We start from the raw sequence: 23,734 nt of genomic DNA on the forward strand, positions 1-23,734 counted from the left end.
TGTTGATGAAGAGGAGGCTGCAGATGACCGTAGTGGTGACAGTGGTGACGGTGGTGATGGTGATTGCATGTCCACTTGCCTGACCGAGTCACAGGAGAATTTCATTTTAGCACGATGTCCCTCTGCCGTCTTGCAAGACAATACTTGCTTTTTTGGGTCAGTCTTTTTATTGAGGTATAGTTTACAGACAATGTCATGCTCCAATTTTAAGAGTACAGTTGGATGAGTTTTGACAAACATGATTACCTGTGTATAACCATAACTCCCATCCAGATATAGAGCATCTTAAACAACAAGGATTTACTGTATAGCACAGGGAACTATATTCGATCTCTTGTAATAACGTATAACAGAAAAGAAACTGAAAATATAGACCAGGCAGCTGGCCCAGCAGGGACTTCAACTTTCCTTCTTTATTCTTCACGTCCTTTCTTTTGTTAACCAACATCTTACCAATTCCACGTAGACTTTGCTTTTCCCCTAAACACTTCTAAACATTTTAAAAATTTTTAATTTTTTTATTGGAGTGTAGTTGAGTTACAATGTTGTGTTAGTTTCAGGTGTACAGCAGTGATACGCCGAGACTCTCCCTTCCCTCCCTTTCCCGTGCCTGTCGCCCTTCCTAACCGAAGTCCCATCCTCCTTAAGGGCTCGACCTCGGCCACAGACCCTCCCACGCGGGTCCCAGTCGCGCGGGGCTCACCTGCGGCTCCGCGGGCCCCGGCGGAGCCTGACACCGCCCCCTGGCGGCAGGTGGGCGCCGGCGCGGAGCACGCCCGGCCCGCGGCGCGGCGCGCTGATTGGCCGGCGCGGATTCGGGCAGCTTCCCGAGGGCTCGGGCGCGCGGGTCGGGGGCGCCGCGAGCAGCACAACCCAGCCCGGCCACGGGGACGCCGGCTCGCTCTCCGAGGGCTTCCTCTTCCCTCCGGTTGTGTCCAGGTTCTGCGTCCGCCAGGGTCCAGGATGACAATCCGACACCAAGGTCAGCAGTACAGGCCGAGGATGGCATTTCTGCGGAAGGTGAGCGCGGTCCCATCACCTGGGCCCGGGAGGGGCGCGGGGACCAACTCCGGGAAGTGCCGGCGGCGATGTGGGCAGGGGCGGGGGGCAGCCCTTGTGGTCGGTTAGTGCCGCTTGATGTCATTAAGTGACTTATTTGCCTTGTGTTTCGGTCTGTCCGTCTTTTAAAGACTCTAATGATTAGGTTTCCTTGTTACCTGTTTATAGTGGAGAATCTGCAGCCGAGGGCGACTGCCGGCTGGAGGCTGAAAACAACCTGTTACTTGGGAGAGCAGGCGCAGGAAGGCAGTTCAGCGAGGCTGGGTTAGATTTGAGACAGTCTCCTGATACTGTTAGAGGCTCGCAGATGTTAAATTAGCAGGTTTGCTGTTTTTCTGATCCACACTGCAGTATTTTAAAGCGTGTGCGTGTGGTGAGTGTGTGCACATAGACCGTGAAAACGGTGTGATCTGCAGGCTAAAGGGACACCCCACTTGCAGCGCTCCTAGATTCCTTATTCAAGTGTGTGTATTTGTGGATCTCAGGTCTCTCTGTGCGCAGCGGAAGTCAGGACCCTCCCCATGCAAAGGCTTTCTCAGAGCAAGTGGCTGGGCTCAGGGGGTGTCCATACTGGGGACTTGTGCGGGGTGGAACGCACCTTGTGTGGTGATGTATTGGGGGATGAAATGGCTCATTTTGTTCTAGGCTTTGGAGATGACCGGTATCAGAAGGGGTCAGCAGAAGATTAGGTCCTGGGTCACTTGCCCGCCCTTCCTCCCACTTGCAGCCACTTTTCACAGTGTGGTGTCCACCGTCTTAGGCTTGTCTTGAGTAGAATTAGCTGAATGCTTTGTGACAGTAAGAGCCCTGCCCTGAGCCCTTGGAGCTCAGCAAATTGGCGTAGTCAAAACTGTCCTGATTTGTCTAAGACTTTCAACGCTAAAACCTGGACAGTCCTGGGCACACTGGGACGGTTGGTCACCCTTGGTCCGCCTACTTCAATAAGCTTGTGCGTATTCCAGGTGGTAGAGGTGTGAGGATATAAAAACAGGTGGAGTGTTGTCTCACTGGGAAAGAACCCTGAGAGCCTCTACTGCAGACAACACCTCCTAAAATCAGAGAAAACTGCCCAGACTGGACCTCTGAGAGCCATCAGTCATCTTCCCGGATTTCCCAGGACTGCCTTCTTCTCCCAGACAGGGCAGCTCGGGCGCTGAGGCTCTGAGAGCAATTGTCTGGAGACATTCTGTTTGTTTTTGAGCCTCAGACATTGTGTTTCGTCATGACTGTTATGTGGTAGACATTCCTGTCTTTACCTGGGCCTTCTGACTGGTATGTTGGTCTCCAGCCCATTCTCCTCCACCGCTGCCTCCTCTCTTCCACCCCGGACTCCTGTCTTCCACCCCACCTGCCGGCCTCCACAATACCATTCATCGGCATGTTGGGTTTCTTTCGCAAACCGACACGGATCCCCTCGCCCTGAAACCCTCCGCTGGTTTCCCCCGTGCACAGGGTGACGTCCAGCCTTCCCAGCCCGGCCCCTGAGGACCCTGCTCCCACTCACCCCTCCGGCTTGACCTCCCACTGGCCTCCCACACCTGCCCTGCAGGGACACAGAACAGAGCAGCCCCCCTCACTCAGGGGGGCTGTGGCCTCAGCGACCTCCTCGTCTTTCCAGGAACCCTGTGCCCTTCAAGCCTCAGATCCCTCCACTGGGAAAGCCCTTCTTCCCCTTCTCACCAGCCGAGCCCTCGTCCCCCCCACTCCCGGGCCCAGCTCGGGGGCCCCTCCGCTGTGACGGTCGGCTCTCCCCAACCCCCCTGCCCTGCCCGCACCTCAGCGCTGCTCTCTCCCTTTGCCTTGTTGGATGGGGGGAGATCCCCGTCTGTCTGTGTCTTCCGAGGTCCTCCGTCAGATCACAGAGCAGGTCCCAAGAGCCTGTGCCAGGGGGCCCTCAACCGTGAAGCAGCTGAGCGAGGTGCCCAGCCTTTGGAGAGGGACCCAGGCCTAAGGAATGTGGACTTGGGTGCAACTGTCACCCACCACTCAATGGATATTTTTGAAGTAGGCTGTGTCCCCAGTGGGGCCCTTACATGCGTGTTCTCATCTATTCCATGAGACAGAGTTATCATCACCATTTTACAGAGCGGGAAGCTCAGAGAGGTGAAGTCACTCGCCCCAGTCGTAGCCGCTAAGTGGTGGAACCAGGAAAAATACAGGTTGTCGCCAAATGTGATCCAGTGCTGTAAGCTTTCCTGTGATGTTGGGGGCAGGAGAGGCCATGGGAAGGCCTGCCCGAAGGTGCCTGGGGGACGCGGAGCTGAGAACTGAAGGATAAATGGGGGTTCTAGGCAGAGAGAAAGAAGGCTGTTCCAGGCAGAGGAACGGCGTGTGCTAAGTGTGTGCGCTAAGTGCGTGTGTGTGTGGGATGCCGCACAGCGGACCGCCTCCCGTGGCCCCTGTGAGCTCCTGTCCTAGTGCTGGCCCGTCCCCCCTCCATCCCCCACTCCCCCATGACGTCCAGATCTCCATACCAGCCAGGAACAGCTGTTGCTGCCCTTGGGATGCGCCTCAGGTCTGACTGTCTTGGTGCCTCGTGGAGAAGCCTCGAGTGCTTTGCTTTCCCGTGTGGCGTCCGGCATCTCCTTTTGCTGCGGGGCAAGGGGGTGCGGAAACAAAAGGGAGGAGACCCGGGCGGAGCACGGGATCTTTCGCTTGTATCATTCTTTCATTCAACACGTGCGCAGAGTCGTGTGCATCTGTGCTGGGCGCTGTGCCTGATGCTGGGGACACTGTGGGATTAGGACACAGCCCCTTCCTCCTGGAGCTTAGGGTCTAATAGAGAAGGACCGCTGTATAAGTAAGAAGAATGTTCTGTAGGTCGTGGGAGACGTCATTAGAGGAGATGCACATATATAAAACGCAGAGCAGGGAGTGGTCAGTGCCATCTGGGTTGGGGACCAACAGCCTTCACAGGAGGGCTTGTAACTGAGTGAAGGTGTGAAAAATTAGTAGGTGTTTTGTTTTTTTTTTTTGTCAGGAGGACGGGAAGATGAGTGGCATTTGGGGGAATGCAGAGCTTGGAAGTGTGGAATAGCATTGTGCCGTGGGAGAGTCTTCAGGGGTTGGGGTAGCTGGCCGGGGGGCAGGGGTGGGCAGGAAGTTGGTGATGGAAAGGCTGGTAGTGAAGGAGGCTCCAGAACTGGGGGCTTCGCACATCCAGCCGGGGTTCTGACGCTTTCTGTGTTCGCTGAGAAGCCATTTGACGTTTTAAAATCGGGTACGAATAAAACGAGTTGGTTCCCATGTTAGAAAGATGATTCTGATTAGAGGGTAGGAGTGCTTCTCTACCCTGGCTGCACTTTAAAAAACATTGTTATCAGGGCACCTTCCTTAGAGTTTCTCATTTACGTAGGAGATAATTAAGTAGTCAAGTCAGATGGAGTCCAAACATTGGTTTTTTTTTTTAAAAAAAATTATTTATTTATTTGGCCACACCGGGTCTTAGCTGCGGCATGTGGGCTCTAGTTCCCTGACCAGGGATCGAACCCCCTGCATTGGGAGTGTGGAGTCTTAACCACTGGGCCACCATGGAAGTCCCAAAACATTGGTGTTTTCAAAGAAAAGCTTCCCACGGACTTCCCTGGCGGTCCAGTAGTTAAGACTCTGCACTTCCACTGCAACGGGCAAAGTTTCCGTCCCTGATCAGTGAACTAAAATCCCACATGCTGTGCGGTGCGACCAAAAAACTATATATATATATATATATATATATATATATATATATATATATATAATCAAATACAGAAAAGCTTCCCAGGTGATTTGAATGCACAGCCCAGAGGAAAGCCCCAGGACATTTGGTGACATCTGGAGACATTTGGGGTTGTCCCAGCTAGGGAGGGGGCTGCCCCTGGCAGCTGGAGGGAAGAGGCAGGAACGCTGCTAGACACCTACAGTGCACAGGACAGCCGGCCCTAAATGTCAACAGCACCACCACTGGAGGGCGCCCTGGAGGCTGGGGACCTGCCAGGCCCAAGGCAGAGGCCGGGTGGGCCGAGCCGGACGGTCCAGGAGGGAGGTGAGACGTGCCACAGAGGCCTGTTAGGAGACAGGTCAGAAACAAAAGCAGAGTCCGCAGAAGCTGACCGGGGTCGTGGAGGATGCTTCCTGGGCTTCTGGCTGGGGTGGCCTAAGCGCCGGTCAGAGCGTGTGTGGTGCCCCCGAGGGTCCGAGAGGCTTCAGGGTGAGATGGCCCAGGGGTCTGCTGGCCTCTGGGCGGACAGGCTCCTTAGTGGGAGCCCCTTCTGTTTGCCAGACAACCCCGTGGTTCCAGGTCACTTGCTCCCTCTCTGTACAGAAAAGTACTGATTATTATCATCCCCCTGGGGAACCTTCTCCGGCTCAGAGGAAAATCCCAGCCCGAGATCTTGCACAGGGAGTGACAGCGAGGGGCAGCGTGGGCGTGGAAGGTGGGATGTCGAGGCCTTCGGAGCCGTCGTTCCTGTTCCTTGGTGACACGCCTGCAGTCACGCAGAGGCACGTGGCATCTGACGCCCCCATCCCGCCCCCAGCTCGGCGTCACCCGGGGTTCAGCACCGCCTGGTTACCCCGCCGTCCTCGTGTGGCCCAGGATCGCGGGGAGCTGAGTGTGGGAGACGGGAGGGCGCCTGACGTTTGGGGCGGGGGTGGCCGTGCCTCCCTGTCTCCGGGGGGATGCCCACCAGGCACGAGGAGGAGGGCGTGAGAGTTGGCAGCAGTTGGGAGCAAAAAGGCAAGGGCTCTTCACCCTCTGGGGACCTGGGGACACAACTCGGGTTGTCCCCTGTCTGTGGTGGGCAGAGGGGCTCTTCTGCTGGAAGCAGAGCTGGAGCCCAGAGCCTGTATGACTGGGCTGGGGCCGCCACGGCAGAGCACCGCCGGCCCAGGCACGGTGTGCGCAGCGTGCTTTCCGGCGGCCTCTCTCCGGGGCCTGCAGACGCCGTCTTCTCCGCGTGTCCCCACGTGCTCGCCCCCCGTGGTGTCTGTGTCCTCATCTCCTCTTCTTCAAAGGACACCAGTCACACTGTCACAGGGCCACCCTAGTGCCCTCCTTTTAACTCAGTTACCTTGTCAAGGACCCTCTCTCCCAGTCCAGTCACATTCTGAGGTCCTGGGGGTTAGGTAGGACCCCAATCTATGAATTTGAGGGGTGGGCGCCATCCAGCCCATAGCAGAGACGGGACCAGCAGCCGGAGTCCTACGGTTTCCTTGTTGGGTGCCTGGGGAGACCCCTCAGAGGAATTGATACAAGGGAAGTTCTGAGGAAACTGGATCCAAACCCCAATGGGCCGAACGCCCTCAGAATGTTCTCGAGGTCCCTGTGGTGCTCCCTGCTGCCCCCAGCCCTTCTCTTCTGTGAAGGTGACACACCTGCCAGAAAGAAATCGGACTCCCCTCATTGTGTTTTTAAAATAACTCTCATTATTCCTCCTCTGAAGGTTATTTTCAAACTCTTTATAACTAGATTTTTTTTTTCTAATGCAGAGAGAAGGAATCAAATCCCCTGACTTTCTATTGGAGAAGCTCAGGTTTCTAGCTCATAGCAGGGGTTTCTCTTTCTTCTCCAATGCTGCTGTTTCAGCTGATAAAAGTTTTGGAGCAAATGTGGACTTTCCTCCGGCAGTTACCCTGGGAAAGGGGAGGCCTGGGCTCCCACGTCAGAATGGCGGGCACTTCTGGGAGGAGCAGGTGAATCCGAGGCTCAGGGTCAAACAAGAATTCCAGAAAAGCATAACGGGAGAGGATGTGTATAAAAAAGAATGTCTGTATGTGTGTAACTGAGTCACTTTGCTGCACAGCAGAGACCGGCACAACACTGCAAATCCACTGTGCTTCAGTTAGAAAAAACAACTCCAGAAAAGGTGACCCCTGCCGCCCGTGGCCCCTCGGTCCCCGCCCGCGTCCGGGGGAAGCAGCCGCCCTCCGGCCACCTCCTGGGGTGTCCCGCGCCCCCTTCTCCGCTGGGAGCCGCTCGGTGCCCCCGCGGCCCGAGACGCCCCCAGGCCCCGACCTCGCAGGAGGCCAAGCACTGCAGCTCCGAGTGGAGCGGAAACGCGTCATTTCTGTTCCAGAAGGATCCCGCGAGCCGAGAGCGCGTCTGTGCGGACGGGCTCGCGCTGGGTCTTGCACGAGGAGCCCCGGGCGGCCCTGGGCCCCGGCCGGTCCCGCGGGCAGCTGAGGGGCCGGCGCTGGGCCCGGAGCGGCCGTGACCTTTGCCCCTGATCTCGGCCGCTTCTCGGGATTGTGGTTCTGCTGCCGGTGCCGGTTTAGCAGCAGGTGGAAATGGGACAGCCCAGCCCTAGGCGCTGACCTAGGACGTCGCGTGTCCCCCCTCCTCCCGCCCTGGGGACGTGGGGGGCCTGCCAGCCTCCGGGGTGGCGGGTGGAGTGTCTCCAGTTCGGGGCTCCCCGCCTGACCTTTCCCCTCCAGCGCAGCCTGGCCATCTCTCTTTCTCTCTCTTGCGCGCTGTGTCTCTCTTTAAAAAAAATCCTGTTTTATTGTGGAGAGAACACATCACACAAGAAACTACCCTCCTACATTTTTCTAAGTGTATAATTCACAATGCTGTTAATTATAGAAACAATATTGCAGGGCAGGTTTCTAGAACTTACTTCATCTTCTTGACTGTAACCTCATGCCCAGTGATTGCATCTCCCTGTCTCCCCCTCCCCCAGGCCCTGGCAACTGCCCTTCCACTGGTTCCGTGAATTAGCCGATTTTAGGTAGTGGAATCGTGCAGTCCTTCCGAGACCGGCTTATTCACTTAGCATAACGTCCTTCAGGTTCATCCAGGCTGTCGGAGATTCCAGAATTTCCTTCCTTTCTTTAGGGCTAAATCATAATCCCTGGATGTGCCACATTTTCTTTACCTGTTCATCCACCAGTGGACACTTAGGTGGTTCCACATCTTGGCTGTTGACCACGGTGCTGCTGTGAACCCGGGAGTGTCCATATCTCTTCGCCATCCTGATTTTGATTCTTTTTGATAAATACCCAGAAATAGGATTGCTGGATCATCTGGTAGTTCTGTCACTGACCAGGGTTCTTGGCCTCCTTGAGCAATAGAAATTGACTAGAGACCAGACAAGAGATTCAGGCAAGGCTTTACTGGGGCCGCTGCTGCAGCAGGGGGAGCGAGAACAAACAACAGGTCCCCTTGCTGGCTGGCTGAGGCGGGGGGCAGCTGGCTCCTTACGTGGGGTGAGGGTAGGGGTGCGTCCGGGGGTCGGGCGGGAGTGGTGGCTGACGCGTTCTGCCCACCCCTTGGTGGTGTTGAGTGCAGGGGGCCTGCGCAGCACCCTGCTGTCGCTCCCGGCTCCTCGGAAGTGGCAGCTGGGTTCTTTGGGCCTTTTTGTATCTTGTCGTCCAGAATTTGCCCCAACTGGGCATGCGCGCAGTCTTTTTTTCGTCCCTTATAGTTTCTTTGTATTTTGTTGCTTGAGGTGACGTGTGTCCAGGTGTGGGCACTGCAGCAAAGGGCCCCAGGTCCCAGCCTGTCTCAGTTCTATTTTTCATTTTGGGAGGAACCTGCATACATTTTGCATTCCCACCAACCGTGCCCGAGGGTTCCAAATTCAGCCTTTCACTTTCCTGCGTCAGCCAGCGCGGGGCCCCAGCGCGGGGCCCCTCGCCCCGTCCCTCCCTTGCAGTACGGCGGCCGGCTGGGAAAATCCTTCTCACTCTGTGTGATGTCTGGGGATCATCTCAGCCATCCTCTTCTCCTCCTGGCTCTTACTCCCATCCCTGCTTTCCCTAGTTTTTGGTGCATAATTCAGTCTGCAGTTGTTGTCTAATAAATTCTTTGTGCACAGCATGGTATTAGGTGCTTTCGCTGCTTCATCTCCTTTGATCTTCACAACGTCCGTCTGACGACGCCGGTGCTGTGCTCATCTCTGCTTTACCGAGGATGAGCCTTAGTGAAGTTTAGTGATTTACCTCGCCTGCTCATTGGAGGATGATTTGAACTGAACTTTATTCGCACCCAGATCCCTAGTGTTTATCTTAGTTCATTTGTTTATCTTCATACCATATCTTCCCAACTCTCTGAGGCCCGGGAGGCTGTCTTTTATCTTCCTGTACCAACCCCCCTGCCAGGGCCGGGCACCTAATACATGCTCAGTAAATATCTATATTTGGATGATTGGTAGAGCAGGGTTTTTATTCCCAGGCATCTAAAGACAGCTCTGCGTGCAAAATTTTAAAGATGCACTGATTATACGAACACTACTGATGTTAATGATTCTAACCCACAAACACTAACAAATATCTCTCCTTATAAAGTATATATCTTTTTTGTTATTATGCTTTATTATTTGACCTACATGTTATTTATGATTGTATTGATTAATTTTAAATTCTTTTCCTTTTTTCTTTTTTAAACCCCACATTTGTTTATTTATTTATTTTTTGGCTGTGTTGGGTCTTCGTTTCTGTGAGAGGGCTTTCTCTAGTTGCGGCGAGCGGGGGCCACTCTTCATCGCGGTGCGCAGGCCTCTCACTATCGCGGCCTCTCACGTTGCGGAGCACAGGCTCCAGACGAGCAGGCTCAGTAGTTGTGGCTCACGGGCTTAGTTGCTCCGTGGCATGTGGGATCTTCCCAGACCAGGGCTCGAACCCGTGTCCCCTGCATGAGCAGGCAGATTCTCAACCACTGCGCCACCAGGAAAGCCCAAGTATATATCTTTCTGCTTATATATCTTTATATATCTGTCCTTACAAAGCATTTTTACACAATTACTTAGATTCTAAGAGGTAACAAAATGCTATCAATTGTGAATATACTGTCATTTTATGGTAGAGGAAGGGAATTCAGAGAGGTTGAGTGGACTCCTGCAGTTAAGAGAGAACCTTGAGGACATGAGAATCTTGGGTTCCTTTTCTTTGGGCCACAAGCACACGCAAACTCTAAAAGGACTTTGGAACTTGTAAAGGGCTGTACAGTGTGAGGATGAGTTATTTTATGAAGCAGCAGGAGAGAAAGGATCACGTAACCAAGCTAGTTAAACCGGGGGAAGCAGTGGCGCAGTGAGCCGTTTTGCTTTGGGTCGTGGTTGGGACGTGGACAGGTTGGGTTTGAGGGGAGACCCTCCGTGAGCATCTGTCCAGCCGTGCGCAGCTGCCCTGACCTCAGGAGAGGGCTTCCAGCCGGAGGAGGACAGGAGAGGTCTTTGTTTCCACTTACTCGTTCGTATTCTGTGTTTCTGCTTTTGCTGCTCACTGAGCCTTAGGGTCCTCGCCTGCCATCCTTTGCCCTTTCTGCCTCCTCATTCCTGTTCGTCTTTTTATGACCACTCGAGGAGTGCCTCTCCTGGCCACCTCCTCCCTGGTACAGGTGTGTTGTCAGGACACCGTGGCCTCACCCTGGTCACTGTACTTCCCGTATCGTCCTGTAATATCCTTGCACTAGACGGTGAACTCCTTACGCTCAGGGACCAGAGCTCTTTATCTTTGGTTCCCTGAGTCCACCATGGCTGCCTGGTTGTTGAATGACGGACTGATCGTTTGCAGGCACCTGGGGGGGCTGGGGGTGTGCACGGTTTTCCCCTCGCGAGGAGTTTCCTGGAGCACGAACTTTGAAGCGTCTGCACGTGAGGCTTTGTCGATGCCTGTCATCAGCGTTGACCAGAGAAGTGCTTGGGTGTCTTTTTTCAATTGTGCCAACCCATCCAGTTTGTTTTAAAATATCCTTCAGTTAATTTTACTCCTATTAATTTTTTCAAGTGGAAAAATGTTTTGTATTCATCAATGTTAAAAAAAATACTCTAAACACAATGAGGGCTGTCCTTGTGGGTGTCTTCCTGCAGTTCCAGCTTCCTCCGATGGTTCGTGGATTCTCTCTGGTGTCAACTCTCTCGTCGATGTTCATGAATCGAGTTCTTATCTCTGACTGTCGTGTCCTTTGAAGTTGGGACATTTCGTTTCCAATCCCCTTCCAGACGTCGTGGCTATCTCAGCAGCCCTTCGCAGTCAGCATTCCAAAAGCAGAAGTGTCTGCTCTCTCAAAGCGCTCCTCCTTTTGAAATTTCTATTTTTGTAACTGGCAACTCCGATCGTCTAAGTTATAAACTTTGCCGTTATTCTCTGCCACCCTCACTGCACCAGTCAGTCACTTGCACGTACGGTTAATCCTGGGTAATTAGAGTCAGAACGAGGGCTCTGAAAGCCATGCCTTCTTGTTATCTCCTCTGCCCCTGCCTTTATTTATTTATTAATTCATGCGCCGGCTGTTTACTGGGTACTGTCCACGTGCTGGGCGCTGTTCCCGGCAGTCAGAATACAGCAGCAGACAGCAACAGACAAAAGATTTGCCCTCGGGGCTTCCCTGGCGGCCCAGTGGTCAAGATTCTGTGCTTCCGCTGCAGGGGAGGCAGGTTTGATCCCTGGTCGGGGAACTAAGAGCTCACATGCTGTGCAGCGCGGCCAAAAAATTAAAAAAAAAAAAAGGAAGATTTGCTCTTGAAGACCTTACTTTCTAGGAGCGAGGGAGACACATGGCAGACGTTATGATCAGCAGGTAGATTATTTCGGACGTTGGAAGGTGAGTGCTATAGGAATGGGGGGGGAAGTTTGAGGTTGCAGCACGAGGTAGGATGCAGCTGGGCGTGGCTCCTGAGCCTATTAGGGGGAGAGTCGGGGGGAAGTGATCCCAGCCATGCAGACCAGTAGGAGAGCTTGGCCACTGACTGAGTGGAATGGCCCTTGCGGAGTTTCAAGCAGAGGAGAGATACAGCCTAAAATAATTGAAAGTCTCGCACGGGCTGCCCTGCTGAGGACAGACCGAGGGGCGGAAGTGGGAGGGGTGGAAGCCCCATCTTCTTGTGCCCCGACGGTCGCAATAGTGAACAGGCCCCTGCTTTTCTCTGTTGGGGCGGGTTTCTTCATGCTTCGATGCTCCTCTCTCAGGTGCGGGCCCGATGACACCGCTCCCCAGCCAGAGCTGCTGGGACAGAGCCCACCCTCTGTGGCCCCCCTGAGACCCGGCCCCTCCCCTACCCCCGTCCCGCTCCCACCCTGGGCGCTGTCGTTCTCCCGTGCCTTGTAGCTCTCTCAATTTCTATCCAACAAAACCCTTTTTTTTTCCAAGTCCCATCTTCTCCTAAAAGCCTCTGCAGCATCTCCTTGGCAGAATGAATCCGTCCGAGCTCTCACACCTGGGGAGGTGTTTGTGCCTCTGATGCGCGCGTTTAGTTCTCAGCTGCGCGCTGCCCACCTGGGCGGTGGGCTCCTGGTTATAAGGGCCCCGTGTTCCTCTTTGCATCTTTTGCTCCCTCGGTGCTGCCAGCAGGGCCTCACTCAGCCTTCGAGATGGTTCTGCTTAGCCAGCTTTGGTGGTTCTGTCTTGCAGATTGAAGCCCTCGTCAAGGACATGCAGGACCCAGAGATGGGGGTCAGAGTGCAGAACCAGAAGGTCACGGTCATCAGCGTCCCTCACGCCATGACGGGTAATGTATCTTGTGATTTGGTCTTGGCCTGGAACAGACTGTACACAGAGGTCGGCAGACTATAGCTCGTGGGCCAAATGCGCCCCGTGTTCTGTATCTGTGAATAAAGTTTTATTGGAACAGATACACGTCCTCATTTATGTATTATCTGTGGCTGCTTTTACTCTGCAATGGCAGAGTTAAGTAGCTGTGCAGAGACCGTGACGTGGCCCACAAAGCCGCATGTACTTACTGCTTACTTGCCCATTCATGCTCCACAGGCTCCTTCTGGGCAAGGAGGCAGAAAGGAAAGAGAAAAGAATCCAGTAGGTCCCCTTGTGAAGCCATTCCTCCTCTCCAGGAGGTCATTTTAAAAACCTTTACTGTTGTTTTTTATTTGATTGTCTTGTTTGATTTGTTTTAATAAAATCAAGTAGCAGAAAAAATACTATTTGGCAAAAAAAAAAAAAAAAAAAAAAGAATTGGCCTTTGTTTTCTCCATCCTTCCCTGTCTCCTAATTAACATTCAGACCCTTCTTGACTCCCCCAAGGGCAGGGCACCTTAGTCTCCTTTCTCTGGGGGTGGGATAAAGGGCGTCATTTCAGGATATCGGCAGAAGGGGCTGGACCCCCAAATAAGAATGCATTTTGATCCGTGCGTTGCGATGGTTTTGTGATTTGGGTAAAATCTGTGCGTTGCGTTTGTTTTGTGATTTTTGCAGTAAGGAGTCCCTTTCCCACCGAGTCGTGTTGTTGGCAGAGGGGGGCTGCTTCTCAGAGCGCGAGCCTGGGACTCGCCGCTGTGCTGAGTCCCCTGTGAGCCCTCGCTCTTGACGCCATCCGTGACCTGAGTATTTGTCACTCAAGGCACTGGGGTCTCTGCAGAGGCAAAGCCGGCCGGAAGGAGGCGCGTCCCAGCCAGCGCAGCGCCTCTCGGGCTCCCTGAGTGTGAGTGACAGAAGGCCAGCTCCGGCTGGTGGGAGCAGCAGAGGAATGGCTGGCACGCGGCAGGCTAGCTCACAGAAGAAAAGAAAACTCCAGTGGTCTAGACTTGGGAAAGACTAGGACCCAGAGCAGCCTGGGTGCCCCAGGACGTTGCAGGCTGCCTCTGACCTCTGACCCCACCCCCTCCCGGCTCCTGGTTGTCATGAATTCTGGTTGAATTCTCCACTGGATTGGGCAACCCTCGAGGAGAGAGATCTCGTCTAGCTCATCTGAGTAACCCCTGCGCTTAGTGCAGCTGGGGGTCAGGGTGGAAGTTTAACAAAAGTTTATCGAGTGCATGAATCAATCCTGGTCTCGAACTGTCCAAAGGGCCCTGGACGTTGAGTCAGGCACCCTGGGATTGAATCCTTTGGGTGCCTTTTTTTTTTTTTTTTTTTTTTTGCCGTGTAGCCCTAGTCTCCATTTCCTCATCTGACAAGCAGAAGTAGTGATCCCTGCCTCAGGGGATGCCTGCAGGAACCAGACAAGGCTCTAGTGTGCACGTGGCCGGTGCTCAGTGATGCTCCACGGGGCCTATAGCTGGCTGTGTCCCGCACTGTGTCACCCACGATAAGCGTAGGGAGAGATGTGACCCCCCAGCCCTTTCTTGCAGCCGGGGACACGGAGACGCAGAGTTCCAGCATCTTGTCCCCAGGTCACTAAACGCATCCAGGGCTGAGCGTGGGCTTGAACCCAGCTACACCGCACAAGTGTCCATGCTCTCATTCCCTGTCCGGGATTGCAAGCTGCTTTCCTTCCTGGCAGGTGGGGCCCCTGGTTCCCTGGATTTGGTGCGGGGCCGCCCACCCAGCCACGTTCTGCCTTGTTCATCCTACTCAGGTGAGTCCCAGCTGCAGTCGGAGCCCAGGAGGAGCCCTGTCCTGCAGTATCGGCCCTAATCAAAGCAAACGGGATCAGTGCCACCCGACTCCTCAGAGGGCAGGTGACTCAGGACTTAAGGGGACGACGGTGGCCGACGTGGGCTCTGAGCAGCCTGTGGTGCTGTCGGCACAGATCACGTGGTGGACACACCGGGGCCCCCGTAACCTCATTCGACCTATTTCAGGAAGCGGTCAAGTGGATGAGAAAACCTTCAGCCCCTTGGTGGGGAGCGCTAACCTGTCTGCTCTCTGCCGGGGGCTCTCTTTCCTGATCTGCACACCACCGTGTAGAGACTTGGGGTGGAAAATCTAAAACACCCAGTCCTGGGATTTTTAAGTAGGGGTTTAGGTGAAGAATTTTGCTTTTGAATAAGCAAAGCGCTGACTAAAGCCAGGAGCCACAGGGAAGCCTCTGAAAGCCATTGCGGTGGGCACGTGGGTGTGGAGAGCTGATAGCTGGATATCTGTGGCCCGGGGTGTGCGCAGGAAGGGCAGTTACAGGGGGTCCACCCTCAGCCACACTGTGGGCAGCTCCTTCAGCCCAGAGAGTGGGGGAGGGGTCCTAAGCCCTCCCACCCCCCCGCGGGTGTCAGAAGAAACGCCCCTTGGCCACCCCCAAGCAAGCGAGGAAGTGTCCTTTGAGACAGTCCAGCTACAAGGACACAGGCAGCGGGGTTTCAGACGCTGACCCTCCTCCTTGGTGTGTTTTGTGGGCTGGTTTCCACGCAGGCAGGGGACCCAGCTCGGCCTCTGGAAAGCAGGCCGGGGTGGCTGGAAAATATGGTTGTTGGCATTTGCAAGACGACGTCGGAGTTGAGGTGCATCTTTCTCCCGAGATGATCCCGCCCGCCTCCTGCGAGGAGTGTGTTCTGCCGATGGGGCCAGAGGGCCCGGGCTGAGTGGGAGGCCACAGCTTCCCTGGGGTCCTGCATCAGCTGTGGACTTGGTGGGACCCAGCTTGCCTTGGCCCTTAGATCAATCTGAACACTTGCTGGGGGCGGAGGGGTGCACGTTCCCTCCTGCTCTTGTCCCCGTGTGCCTCCCCCGGTTTCTTCCACGCCAGCCTGCAGTCTGCGTTGCTCCCAGGCCAGCCCCTCGGCCTTGCAGTGCCCAGGGCGAGAGGGCGCACGGAGCCCGCATTCCACGGTCTGAAGTGGTACATCACCCCACAAAGTGTTCCTTAAAAAGCGGTTCATCTTAACCGCTTCGACAAAATCGTCTTTACAACGACCTGGAAAGCCAGGTTTCGCTTTAGAATTCTCTGACCCCTCAGAGTTCTGCCTGGGAACTTGGGGGTGTGGGAGAACCAGCCCTGCCCTTGGCGCACCCCTTTCCCCTCCCGTCCCTGGCTCTGATTTACTCCCCTGGGTCCGGGCTCCATCCAGAGTTCCACGGACAGCTTGCTTTGGGTCTGTTTTGTGTTTTTTCATTGTTAAGTCTTAGTCTGTTTACTTCCTACTCGGTGAATGACGTCCAGGCACCAATTATCGTAAGGAAAGAGAATAAGTATCACAAGAGAGGTGAAGCCTGAAGGGTGTAGGGGACGTTAGGCTGGAAACCTGGCCAGAGTTGGAGCATGGACGGCCCTGAGTTATGGGCTGCAGGGTTCGGACTGAACTTTGCTGGGGGGAGTGGGGAGCGGCATCCCTGAAGCTTTTGAGCAGAAGAAGGACGAGATCACGGCTGAACAGGGAGGAGGCCGGCTGGGCGACCGTGTGGAGGGGGGCGTGGAGGTCGGGGAGGCTCTGACGGTGGCCAAATGCTTCTGCTTTGCAGGGAGTGATGTTCTCCAGTGGATCACCCAGCGGCTGTGGGTCTCCAGTCTGGGTGAGAGCTCGTCTTTTCCTCCGAGACCAAGGGCTGCTGTATGCGCGTCACCCTGGGGGCACCTCTGGAGGGTAGAAGCTAAACGGGGGCTCAGCCCGCGGCTCTGAGAAATTGACATTTTAATTGGAGAGATGAGAACTTCATGGGTAATCAAGAAAGACTTCCTGGAGGGGGTGATGCATACTGTGCCCTTGGTCCCGAAACAAGCGATGCCTGTGAATCCTGGAGGGAAGCTCAGAGGATCTGTCTTCCCAGCGGGGAAATTAGCAAAGACGTAAACATGGAATGAATGAGGAATGGAGTGGTAACAGGGGAAATGGGGAGTAGTGACTTCAGCTGGGTGTGGAGGGCAGTGGACGGGTGGGGTGCACCTGGTACATTCTTGGATTCCAAATTTTATCTGGGAGAGAGGCAGTGTAACCCATGGAGGGTTTTGCAGCGTGGCGGTGTGTACAGTAATCAGATTTAAGCTGGGATGTTAGGCAGCAGTCTGAAGGATGGATTGGAGCAGAAAGCCTCGGGGACCTGACTTGCCACTAGCGAAAAGGCTGTTGGTACAACGAGGGTCTGGTCTCTGATAGAGGGAGGGAGATATGAGGAGGGAGGGTGGGGAGGAAGCCTCCCCGCTCCTGGGAGGCTGAGCTGTGGGATAGGATGTGGGTTGGGTCTTGGGCCTGCAGGATGGGAGGGCTGGGATTCTCTCTTGATGGTAGAAAGACACCTGCTCTCACTGGTGCCTCTGAGAATGAACCAGGATAGTTATCCTTTAATCGATGCAAATCTAGAACCAAGACTGTGTTTCTGAGCAGACTGAAGGCGGGTGGGAGTTGAAGGGACGTGGGGAGGAGCCTGGGATCTGGACCCAGGGTGCAGGCAGAGCTGAGCTTGGGGTAGAAGTTGACCATAAACACAGCCTCACCTTTCTGCCCCTCTCGGGATGACGAGATGTCTGTTGGTCAAGCAGAGACGTTCTCTCCCTGCTCCTCTGGACTTCTCCAGACCCAAAGGGCCCAGCGATGCTCCTCCAGTATTTCCCCGCCTGTCACCCCAAACACCTGCAGTGGATGACCTGTGGCACCATCAACAGTGGGGTCACTGACTGCCCTTCAGACTTACTGAGTTGTCATTCGGGGGTTGGGCAGGGGGACCCTCCTTTTAGCCTTGGCTACCCAGTTGATACCTGTCTGCAACTAAGTTCAGGAACCACTGTCCCCACTTCTCAGCTGAAGTGCTGTTAGGATGGCGGTACCTGACCTGAGTTTGGGGTGCTCTGTGCGGGCGGGGCCGTGAGATTCTGTCCTTGGCCCCTGCTCTTAACTGCCTTGTCTCAACCGCTTCTCCCCAGAGGCACAGAACTTGGGCAACTTTATTGTCAAGTACGGCTACATCTACCCCCTGCAAGACCCCAAGAACCTCGTTCTCAAGCCTGACAACAGCCTCTATCGATTTCAGGTGAGCCTTGGCCTTGACCTTTGGTGTTAACAGGGGGTTAGTGTCATCTGAAAAGATAATTGGTTGGCTTCACATCCTCACAGATCTTTAGAAACAGTGGGGGGGCTAAGGCAGCTTTATGTTTTAAGCTAGAGGGCTGGGGGCCAGGGGTTCACAGCCCAGCGTGTAAGCCTGGTTCCCCGGTTTCTCTTGCAGACACCGTATTTCTGGCCCACCCAGCAGTGGCCCGCTGAAGACACAGACTATGGTAAAGCTCCGCCCCTCCTCCTATGCCCTGGGGAGGGCTTACCACGCCGCTTATTTACTTGCTGCGTTTTGGTGACACTTGTCTTGCTGTCATCACGGCCTTTATGTCAGTTCTCACCTGTATTGGGAGTGATTCCCAGGGGAGGGACTGGGTCAGCTGAGCGTTCTCTTCACTAAGCTGAGCACGACAGCCTCACGCATAGAGGGGTTTTGAAATATGAGGATGATGGGAAATGTCGTTGTTTTCTTTTCCAGCCATCTATCTGGCCAAGAGAAATATCAAGAAGAAAGGGATTTTAGAAGAATATGAAAAGGTATAGAGATGCTGTCAAGTATAGGTTCTTATAATTGAGTGGAATATAGTCTTGAGCTGTTTTCCCCTGTTCCCCCCATCAATCGATTCATATGTACCCTCATCATCCATCCATCCCTCCATCCCTCATCCATCCATCCCTCATCCATCCCTCCATCCCTCATCCATCCATCCATCCGTTATCCATCCATCCCGCATCCATCCATTTCTCAACCATCCATCCCTCATCCATCCCTCCATCCCTCATCCATCCCTCCATCCCTCATCCATCCCTCCCTCATCCATCCATCCCTCATTCATCCCTCCATCCCTCATCCATCCATCTGTCATCTGTCTGTTGATCCCTCATCCATCCATCCATCCATCCCTCATCCATCCATATATTTAGAAGCAGCCGGCTGAAGTAAATTCTCCTCCATGTTGAGGTTCAGCTTCTCCTGCTGTAACTTAAGCCCTTGCCTCAGTAACTACTGGGCACACAGTAGCTACCACTTTCCTTTTGCTGTCCCAAAATAATAGGACTTCATTAATATGTGTGATAATGCATATTACAGGATGGACACATTTGAACTTGAGTTTGAGATGGGGAGACACGAGTGCAGACTTTTGTTTTAGGCAGGATGAGTCATACTTCTCAAGGAGCACGCCCTAACCCTCACAAGGCTAGACTTCTGGGCAGAGAGCAACGATCTTGCTGTGTTTTTGCCTTTTGCAAGCATGTCTGCAGAAGGCCAGCATCACAGCAACGTTAGGGCTTAGCTTGTGGATTTGTTGCGCTCTGTGGTTGGACGCTAAGCCCCCGTGCTCTCCCGCACGCGACCCCCTCTTCCTTACCAGATTTGGAACACACTTATTAAAAAAAAAAACCAGCCAACTTGTGGCTTCTGTTGTGAAGGCTTGTGGAGAATTCGGTGCTACCCTTTGAATGACTGCCTTTGCACAGCTGGGCTGGGAGACCGTCTGGCTGGGTCTCGTTGTTGACTTAAGGCTTCCTGCCCTCTGCACACAGGATAGGTTGCGGGGCTCAGTGTTCTCATTTTGTTTTCCTCCTCTAGGAAAATTATAATTTCTTGAACAAAAAAATTAACTACAAGTGGGACTTTGTCATCATGCAGGCCAAAGAGCAGTACCGGTGAGTCAAAGATCTTGTTGGTCCCCTGGTTGTCTCTCCTCCTCCCTTCCTTCTTTGTTTCTTTTTAATAAAATAAACTTTTATTGAGTGTTTATGTGTTAAACAGTGGGTGAGGCATAGGGAAGGTAGAGGCATCGTCTAGGGAGCCCGGCAGGCAAGCAGACAGGCCATGATGCCTCAGTGAGTCGAGAGCCCCACGTCGGGGTTTGGAGAAGGAGCTGCAGAAACAGCATTGAATCTGGAGGCTGCAGAGGGTGTATCCAGGTGAGGGATGGTGGTGGTGGATGGAGAGGAGAGGAGAGGAGAGGAGAGGTGAGAGGGACGCTGCTCTAAGCAGACAACCAGAGTCTGGGGGCATGGCAGTGCCCGCCTGATGCCGTCCCTTGGAGCTGGCACAGAGAGTGCAAAGCCCCAAACTGGCGGAAGTGAGGCTGGATGTGTTAGCAGGAGCGGATCGGGAGAAGGTTTTGTGCTCAGGGCCGTGGGGAGCCATGGAAGGGTCTTAAACATGGGAGAGCTGTCATCAGAGTCACCTGTTAGAGCCCACTCACCGCTCGCCCTCATTTACCGGTTCAAAACTGGACCTGAAGTTCCCCCTGGGGGCCCTGCCTTGTCTGTAAGGGCCAGCTGTACATGTTGGGGAGCGTGTATCAGTCAGGACGAGGTTAGGCTGTCGCAACAAACGTCACCCAGCAATCAGAGGCATGAAACCACAAGGCTCGTTTCTTGCTCGTGTCACGTGTCCACCGTGGGTCAGCTGGGGCCCTGACATGCTTGCAGCCACTCCAGGACTCACGTCACTTCTGCTCACAATTCACTAGCCAAGGCAGCTCATGTGGTTATGCCTGCTTCAAAGGAGGGTGCACGGGGTGCGCAGTCCTCCTGTGTGTCTGAGATGCAGGAGAGTCAGGAATATCTGGGGACCAATACCAGTGATCACCAGAACAGTGAGTCCAGCCGGCCCGGCCTCACTCACCCTGGCAGGTCCAGACCCCAGGAGGTCTAGAGTGGCTGGCACATGGTTGGGCTGGATGGTGGAGACCCCGTCCTCCTGAAGCAGCCCTGGAGGAAGAGTAGTGGTGGGTGAGTCAAGGTTCTCCAGAGAAACAGAATCTCTGTGTATTGATCTAGCTAGAGAGGAGGTGGGGGAGGGGAAGGAGGGGGGAGAGAGAGTAGAGAGATTGAGATTGAGATTTGTTACCAGGAATTAGGTCACACAGTTATGGAGGCTGAGCCGTCCCAGTACCTGCAGTCGGCCAGCTGGACCCCCAGGAGAGCTGGTGTTTCAGCTGGAGCCTGAGGGCAGGAAGAGACCAATGTCCCAGCTCGAGGCCACCAGGCAGAGGGCACTTCCCCTTATTTGCAGGAGGATCAACCTTTTTGTTCTATTCAGGTTCTTCAACTGAAAGCACCCCCATCCGAGGACATCCTCACAGACACCCCCAGAATAATGCTGACCAATCACCTGGGCACCCCTGGGCCCATAAAATTAGCCATACCAAGCGGTGAGCACCGTTACACAGGAGTGCCATCCGGGCAGACAGGAATCCGGAAGGCAGGATGGCTTTATTGCTCACGGTGGCGGGTGGGGGGGTGGAATTTGTTCTCAGGCCTGAATTCATGCGGAGGCGCATTATGGGGAGAGCTGGCTCTGCCCTTTCACCGTGAAGGTGCCTCTGCCTGGGTGTTTTTCAGACAGAGCGGGGGGGGGGGGGCAGTTTGCTAACCTTTTGTCACGTGCACTTGTGTGTGAGGCTCCACTGGGTGGGTTCCGTGCACTGTCTCATCCCACGCTGGTGAGAGGAAATGCCGGGAGCAGTAATTCTTGTCGCCTCTCACATCTGCAACTGGGGAAACGGAGGCTTAGAGGGGTCAGAATACTTGGCCAAGGTCACTTGGTGAGGTCGTGGTCCAGCCTGGCCTAGTGTTACTTCCACTCAGTGGGCGGTTTTTAGTGCCTACTGGGTTCCAGCACTGGGCCGGGCCCCAGGGACACAGAGCTGACTGGGACGTGCCCCCGCCCCGCCCCTGACCCCTCTGCAGCTTCCTCTGCCTCCTCTGCTCCAAGCAGGATGAGCCCGTGACCCAGAGGACTCTGGACCACCGAGCTGCCTTGCAGCACAGAGGTACCCCCAGTGGCCCCCGCAAGCCCCACCACTCAGGCCTTGGCCTCAGCCTGGGTAAAGCTCTGAGCTGCCCACATCATGGGGCAGCCCCTTGGCCATTCGCGTCTAGACGCCTTGGGATGAGCACTTCCTGAAAGCCACTCTCCTCTTGGGATGCTGGCTTTTCCCCACTGATTCTGTTGCTTCCGTCAAAGGCTGCCTCAGATTTCAGGTTTAGGATCTGTGATGGTTAATTTTATGTGTCCGCTTGGCTGGGCCACAGTGCCTAGAGAGTTGGTCCAGTACCCATCTCAGATGTCACTGTGAAGGTGTTTTTTAGGTGAGATTAGTATTGAATCAATAGACTTTAAGTAAAGCGGATGACTCCCCCCAATGTGGGTGGGCCTCATCCAAACAGTTGAAAGTGTTACGAGACTGAGGTTCCCAGAGGAAGAAGCAATTCTGCCTCTAGACGGGCTTGGACTTGAGCTGCCGCACCAGCTCTTCCCTAGTCCTCCAGCCTGCTGGCGTGTCCTGCAGAATTTGGACTTGCTAACCTCCCCAATCGTGTGAGCGAATTCCTTGAAATAAATAAATTCTGTCTCTGTCTCTCTCTATTTATCCTCCTACTGCTTCTGTTTCTCTGGAGAAGCCTAACTAATACAAGTACAGGATCTCACCACAAAATCAGGTGGCCATGTAGTCTGGCTCACGAGGCACCCATTTTGTTCCCCTGAGTCTCTGCGCACAGACCTCTCTCCTGAATCCCAGACTCAGCGTCTCAGCTAGAAACTCAACATCTCACGTTGACATCACACCTCAGCCTAACTTTGTCCATACTTGAATGTTTTCCCCTCGCTCCCCAAGCCTTCTCTCCCTTCAGTGTTACGCGTATCAGTACAACGAACCCCCATTCACCTCTCCCTGACCCATGTCCTGTGTTCAGTCATCCAGTCCCGCTGGTACTGCTGGCAGAATCCCTTCTGCCACACCTGTCCACCTCTGTCTGCTTCCATCACCCTGGAGCCAACCTCACTGTCAGCTGGGCCACGGCAGCATCCCCTGCTCCCATATGCCCCCAGTTTTGAAACACAAACAGGATCCGGTCCCACCCTTTCGAGAGAGAACCCTCAGTTCAAATGTCATGTGCTCAAAGAAGCTTTTATTTCTTTTTTTTTTGTTTAATTTTTATTGCGGTATAGTTGGTTTACAATGTTTTGCTAGTTTCAGGTGTATAGCAAAGTGAATCAGTTAGACATAGACATATATACAATCTTTTTTAGGTTCTTTTCCCATCTAGGTCATTACGGAGTACTGAGCAGAGTTCCCTGTGCTCTACAGTAGGGCTTTATTAGTTAGCTAGTTTATATGCGGAAGTGTGTGTATATCAATCCCAGTCAAATGAGCTTTTCTGATCAGCTGTTATTCTGCACACAATCCTCCTGAAACTCCATGGTTCAGAGTGGCTACAGCATTTTATTATCTCTCAAGGGTTCTGTGGGTCTGGAGTTTGGGACGGCTGGGCTGGGCAGTTGTGGATCAGTGCCTCTCAAGTGCTTGCAGCCAGAGGGCTGGAAGGTCTGCCCTGGGCTTCCTCACAGCACCAGGCATATAACACTGCCTACAGGTGGTTGGAAGCCCCAAGGGCAAATACTTCACTGAGGAGGGTGGCAGCTGCCCCACCTTCGATAGCCCAACCTCAGAAATCACACAGTGCCATTTGTGATATACTCAAGTTGGTCAACACAGCCACAAACCCCACCTGGTCTCAGTGGGGGAAGACATAGACCCACCTGGCAGTGGAAGGAGGGTCACAGGACTGTAGACGTACTATTTAAAAAGTACCACACTGGCCATCCCTGATTCTGCACTATGGTACACTGAATGTGTCCTCAGAGCTCATGACACAATTTGTAATTTTATATTTACTTCTTGACTATTTGTGGAATGTTTAGACCTAAAGGTAGTCAAGGAAGGGCAGGACATATGTCTGTGTGTCAGTCTGCTCGGGCTGCCGTATCAGAGCATCGTAGACTGGGTGTCTTAAACAACAGACATTTATTTTCTCAGAGGTCTGGAGAGGGGGAAGTTCAAGGTCAAGGTTGTGGCAGGGTTTGGTTTCTGATGAAGGCTCTCATCTCAGCTTGCAGACAGCTGCCTTTTTGTTGTGCTCTCACATGGGGGAGAGAGATGGACAGAGAGACTCTTCTGTTATCTCCTATTACCAGGGCACTAATCCTGTCATAAGTGCCCCACTCTCATGACCTCATCTAATTACTTCTAAACCCTAATTCCTTCTTAAAGGCCCCATCTCCAGATACTGTCGCACTGGG

At 53.9% G+C, this 23,734-nt stretch overlaps 1 protein-coding gene across 1 annotated transcript in view; it reads left to right on the forward strand.

Annotated features, from left to right (window-relative positions):
- The first annotated feature begins 896 nt into the window (after window positions 1-896).
- LOC111182909 (regulator of G protein signaling 9) overlaps window positions 897-23,734 on the forward strand; it is a 55,342-nt gene continuing 32,504 nt past the window's right edge. Inside the window, exons 1-7 of the mRNA XM_089901733.1 lie at window positions 897-1,020; window positions 12,386-12,482; window positions 16,103-16,153; window positions 17,499-17,605; window positions 17,801-17,852; window positions 18,107-18,165; window positions 19,220-19,296. Coding sequence (XP_089757859.1) covers window positions 964-1,020; window positions 12,386-12,482; window positions 16,103-16,153; window positions 17,499-17,605; window positions 17,801-17,852; window positions 18,107-18,165; window positions 19,220-19,296 — 500 coding nt within the window. The 5' untranslated portion in view covers window positions 897-963. The remainder of the gene's footprint in view (window positions 1,021-12,385; window positions 12,483-16,102; window positions 16,154-17,498; window positions 17,606-17,800; window positions 17,853-18,106; window positions 18,166-19,219; window positions 19,297-23,734) is intronic.

The sequence above is a fragment of the Delphinapterus leucas genome, chromosome 19 (assembly GCF_059928025.1).
Source record: "Delphinapterus leucas isolate spDelLeu-1000000601 "Yukka" chromosome 19, BTC_Dleu_Yukka2, whole genome shotgun sequence".
NCBI classification, from domain to species: Eukaryota; Metazoa; Chordata; class Mammalia; order Artiodactyla; family Monodontidae; genus Delphinapterus; species Delphinapterus leucas.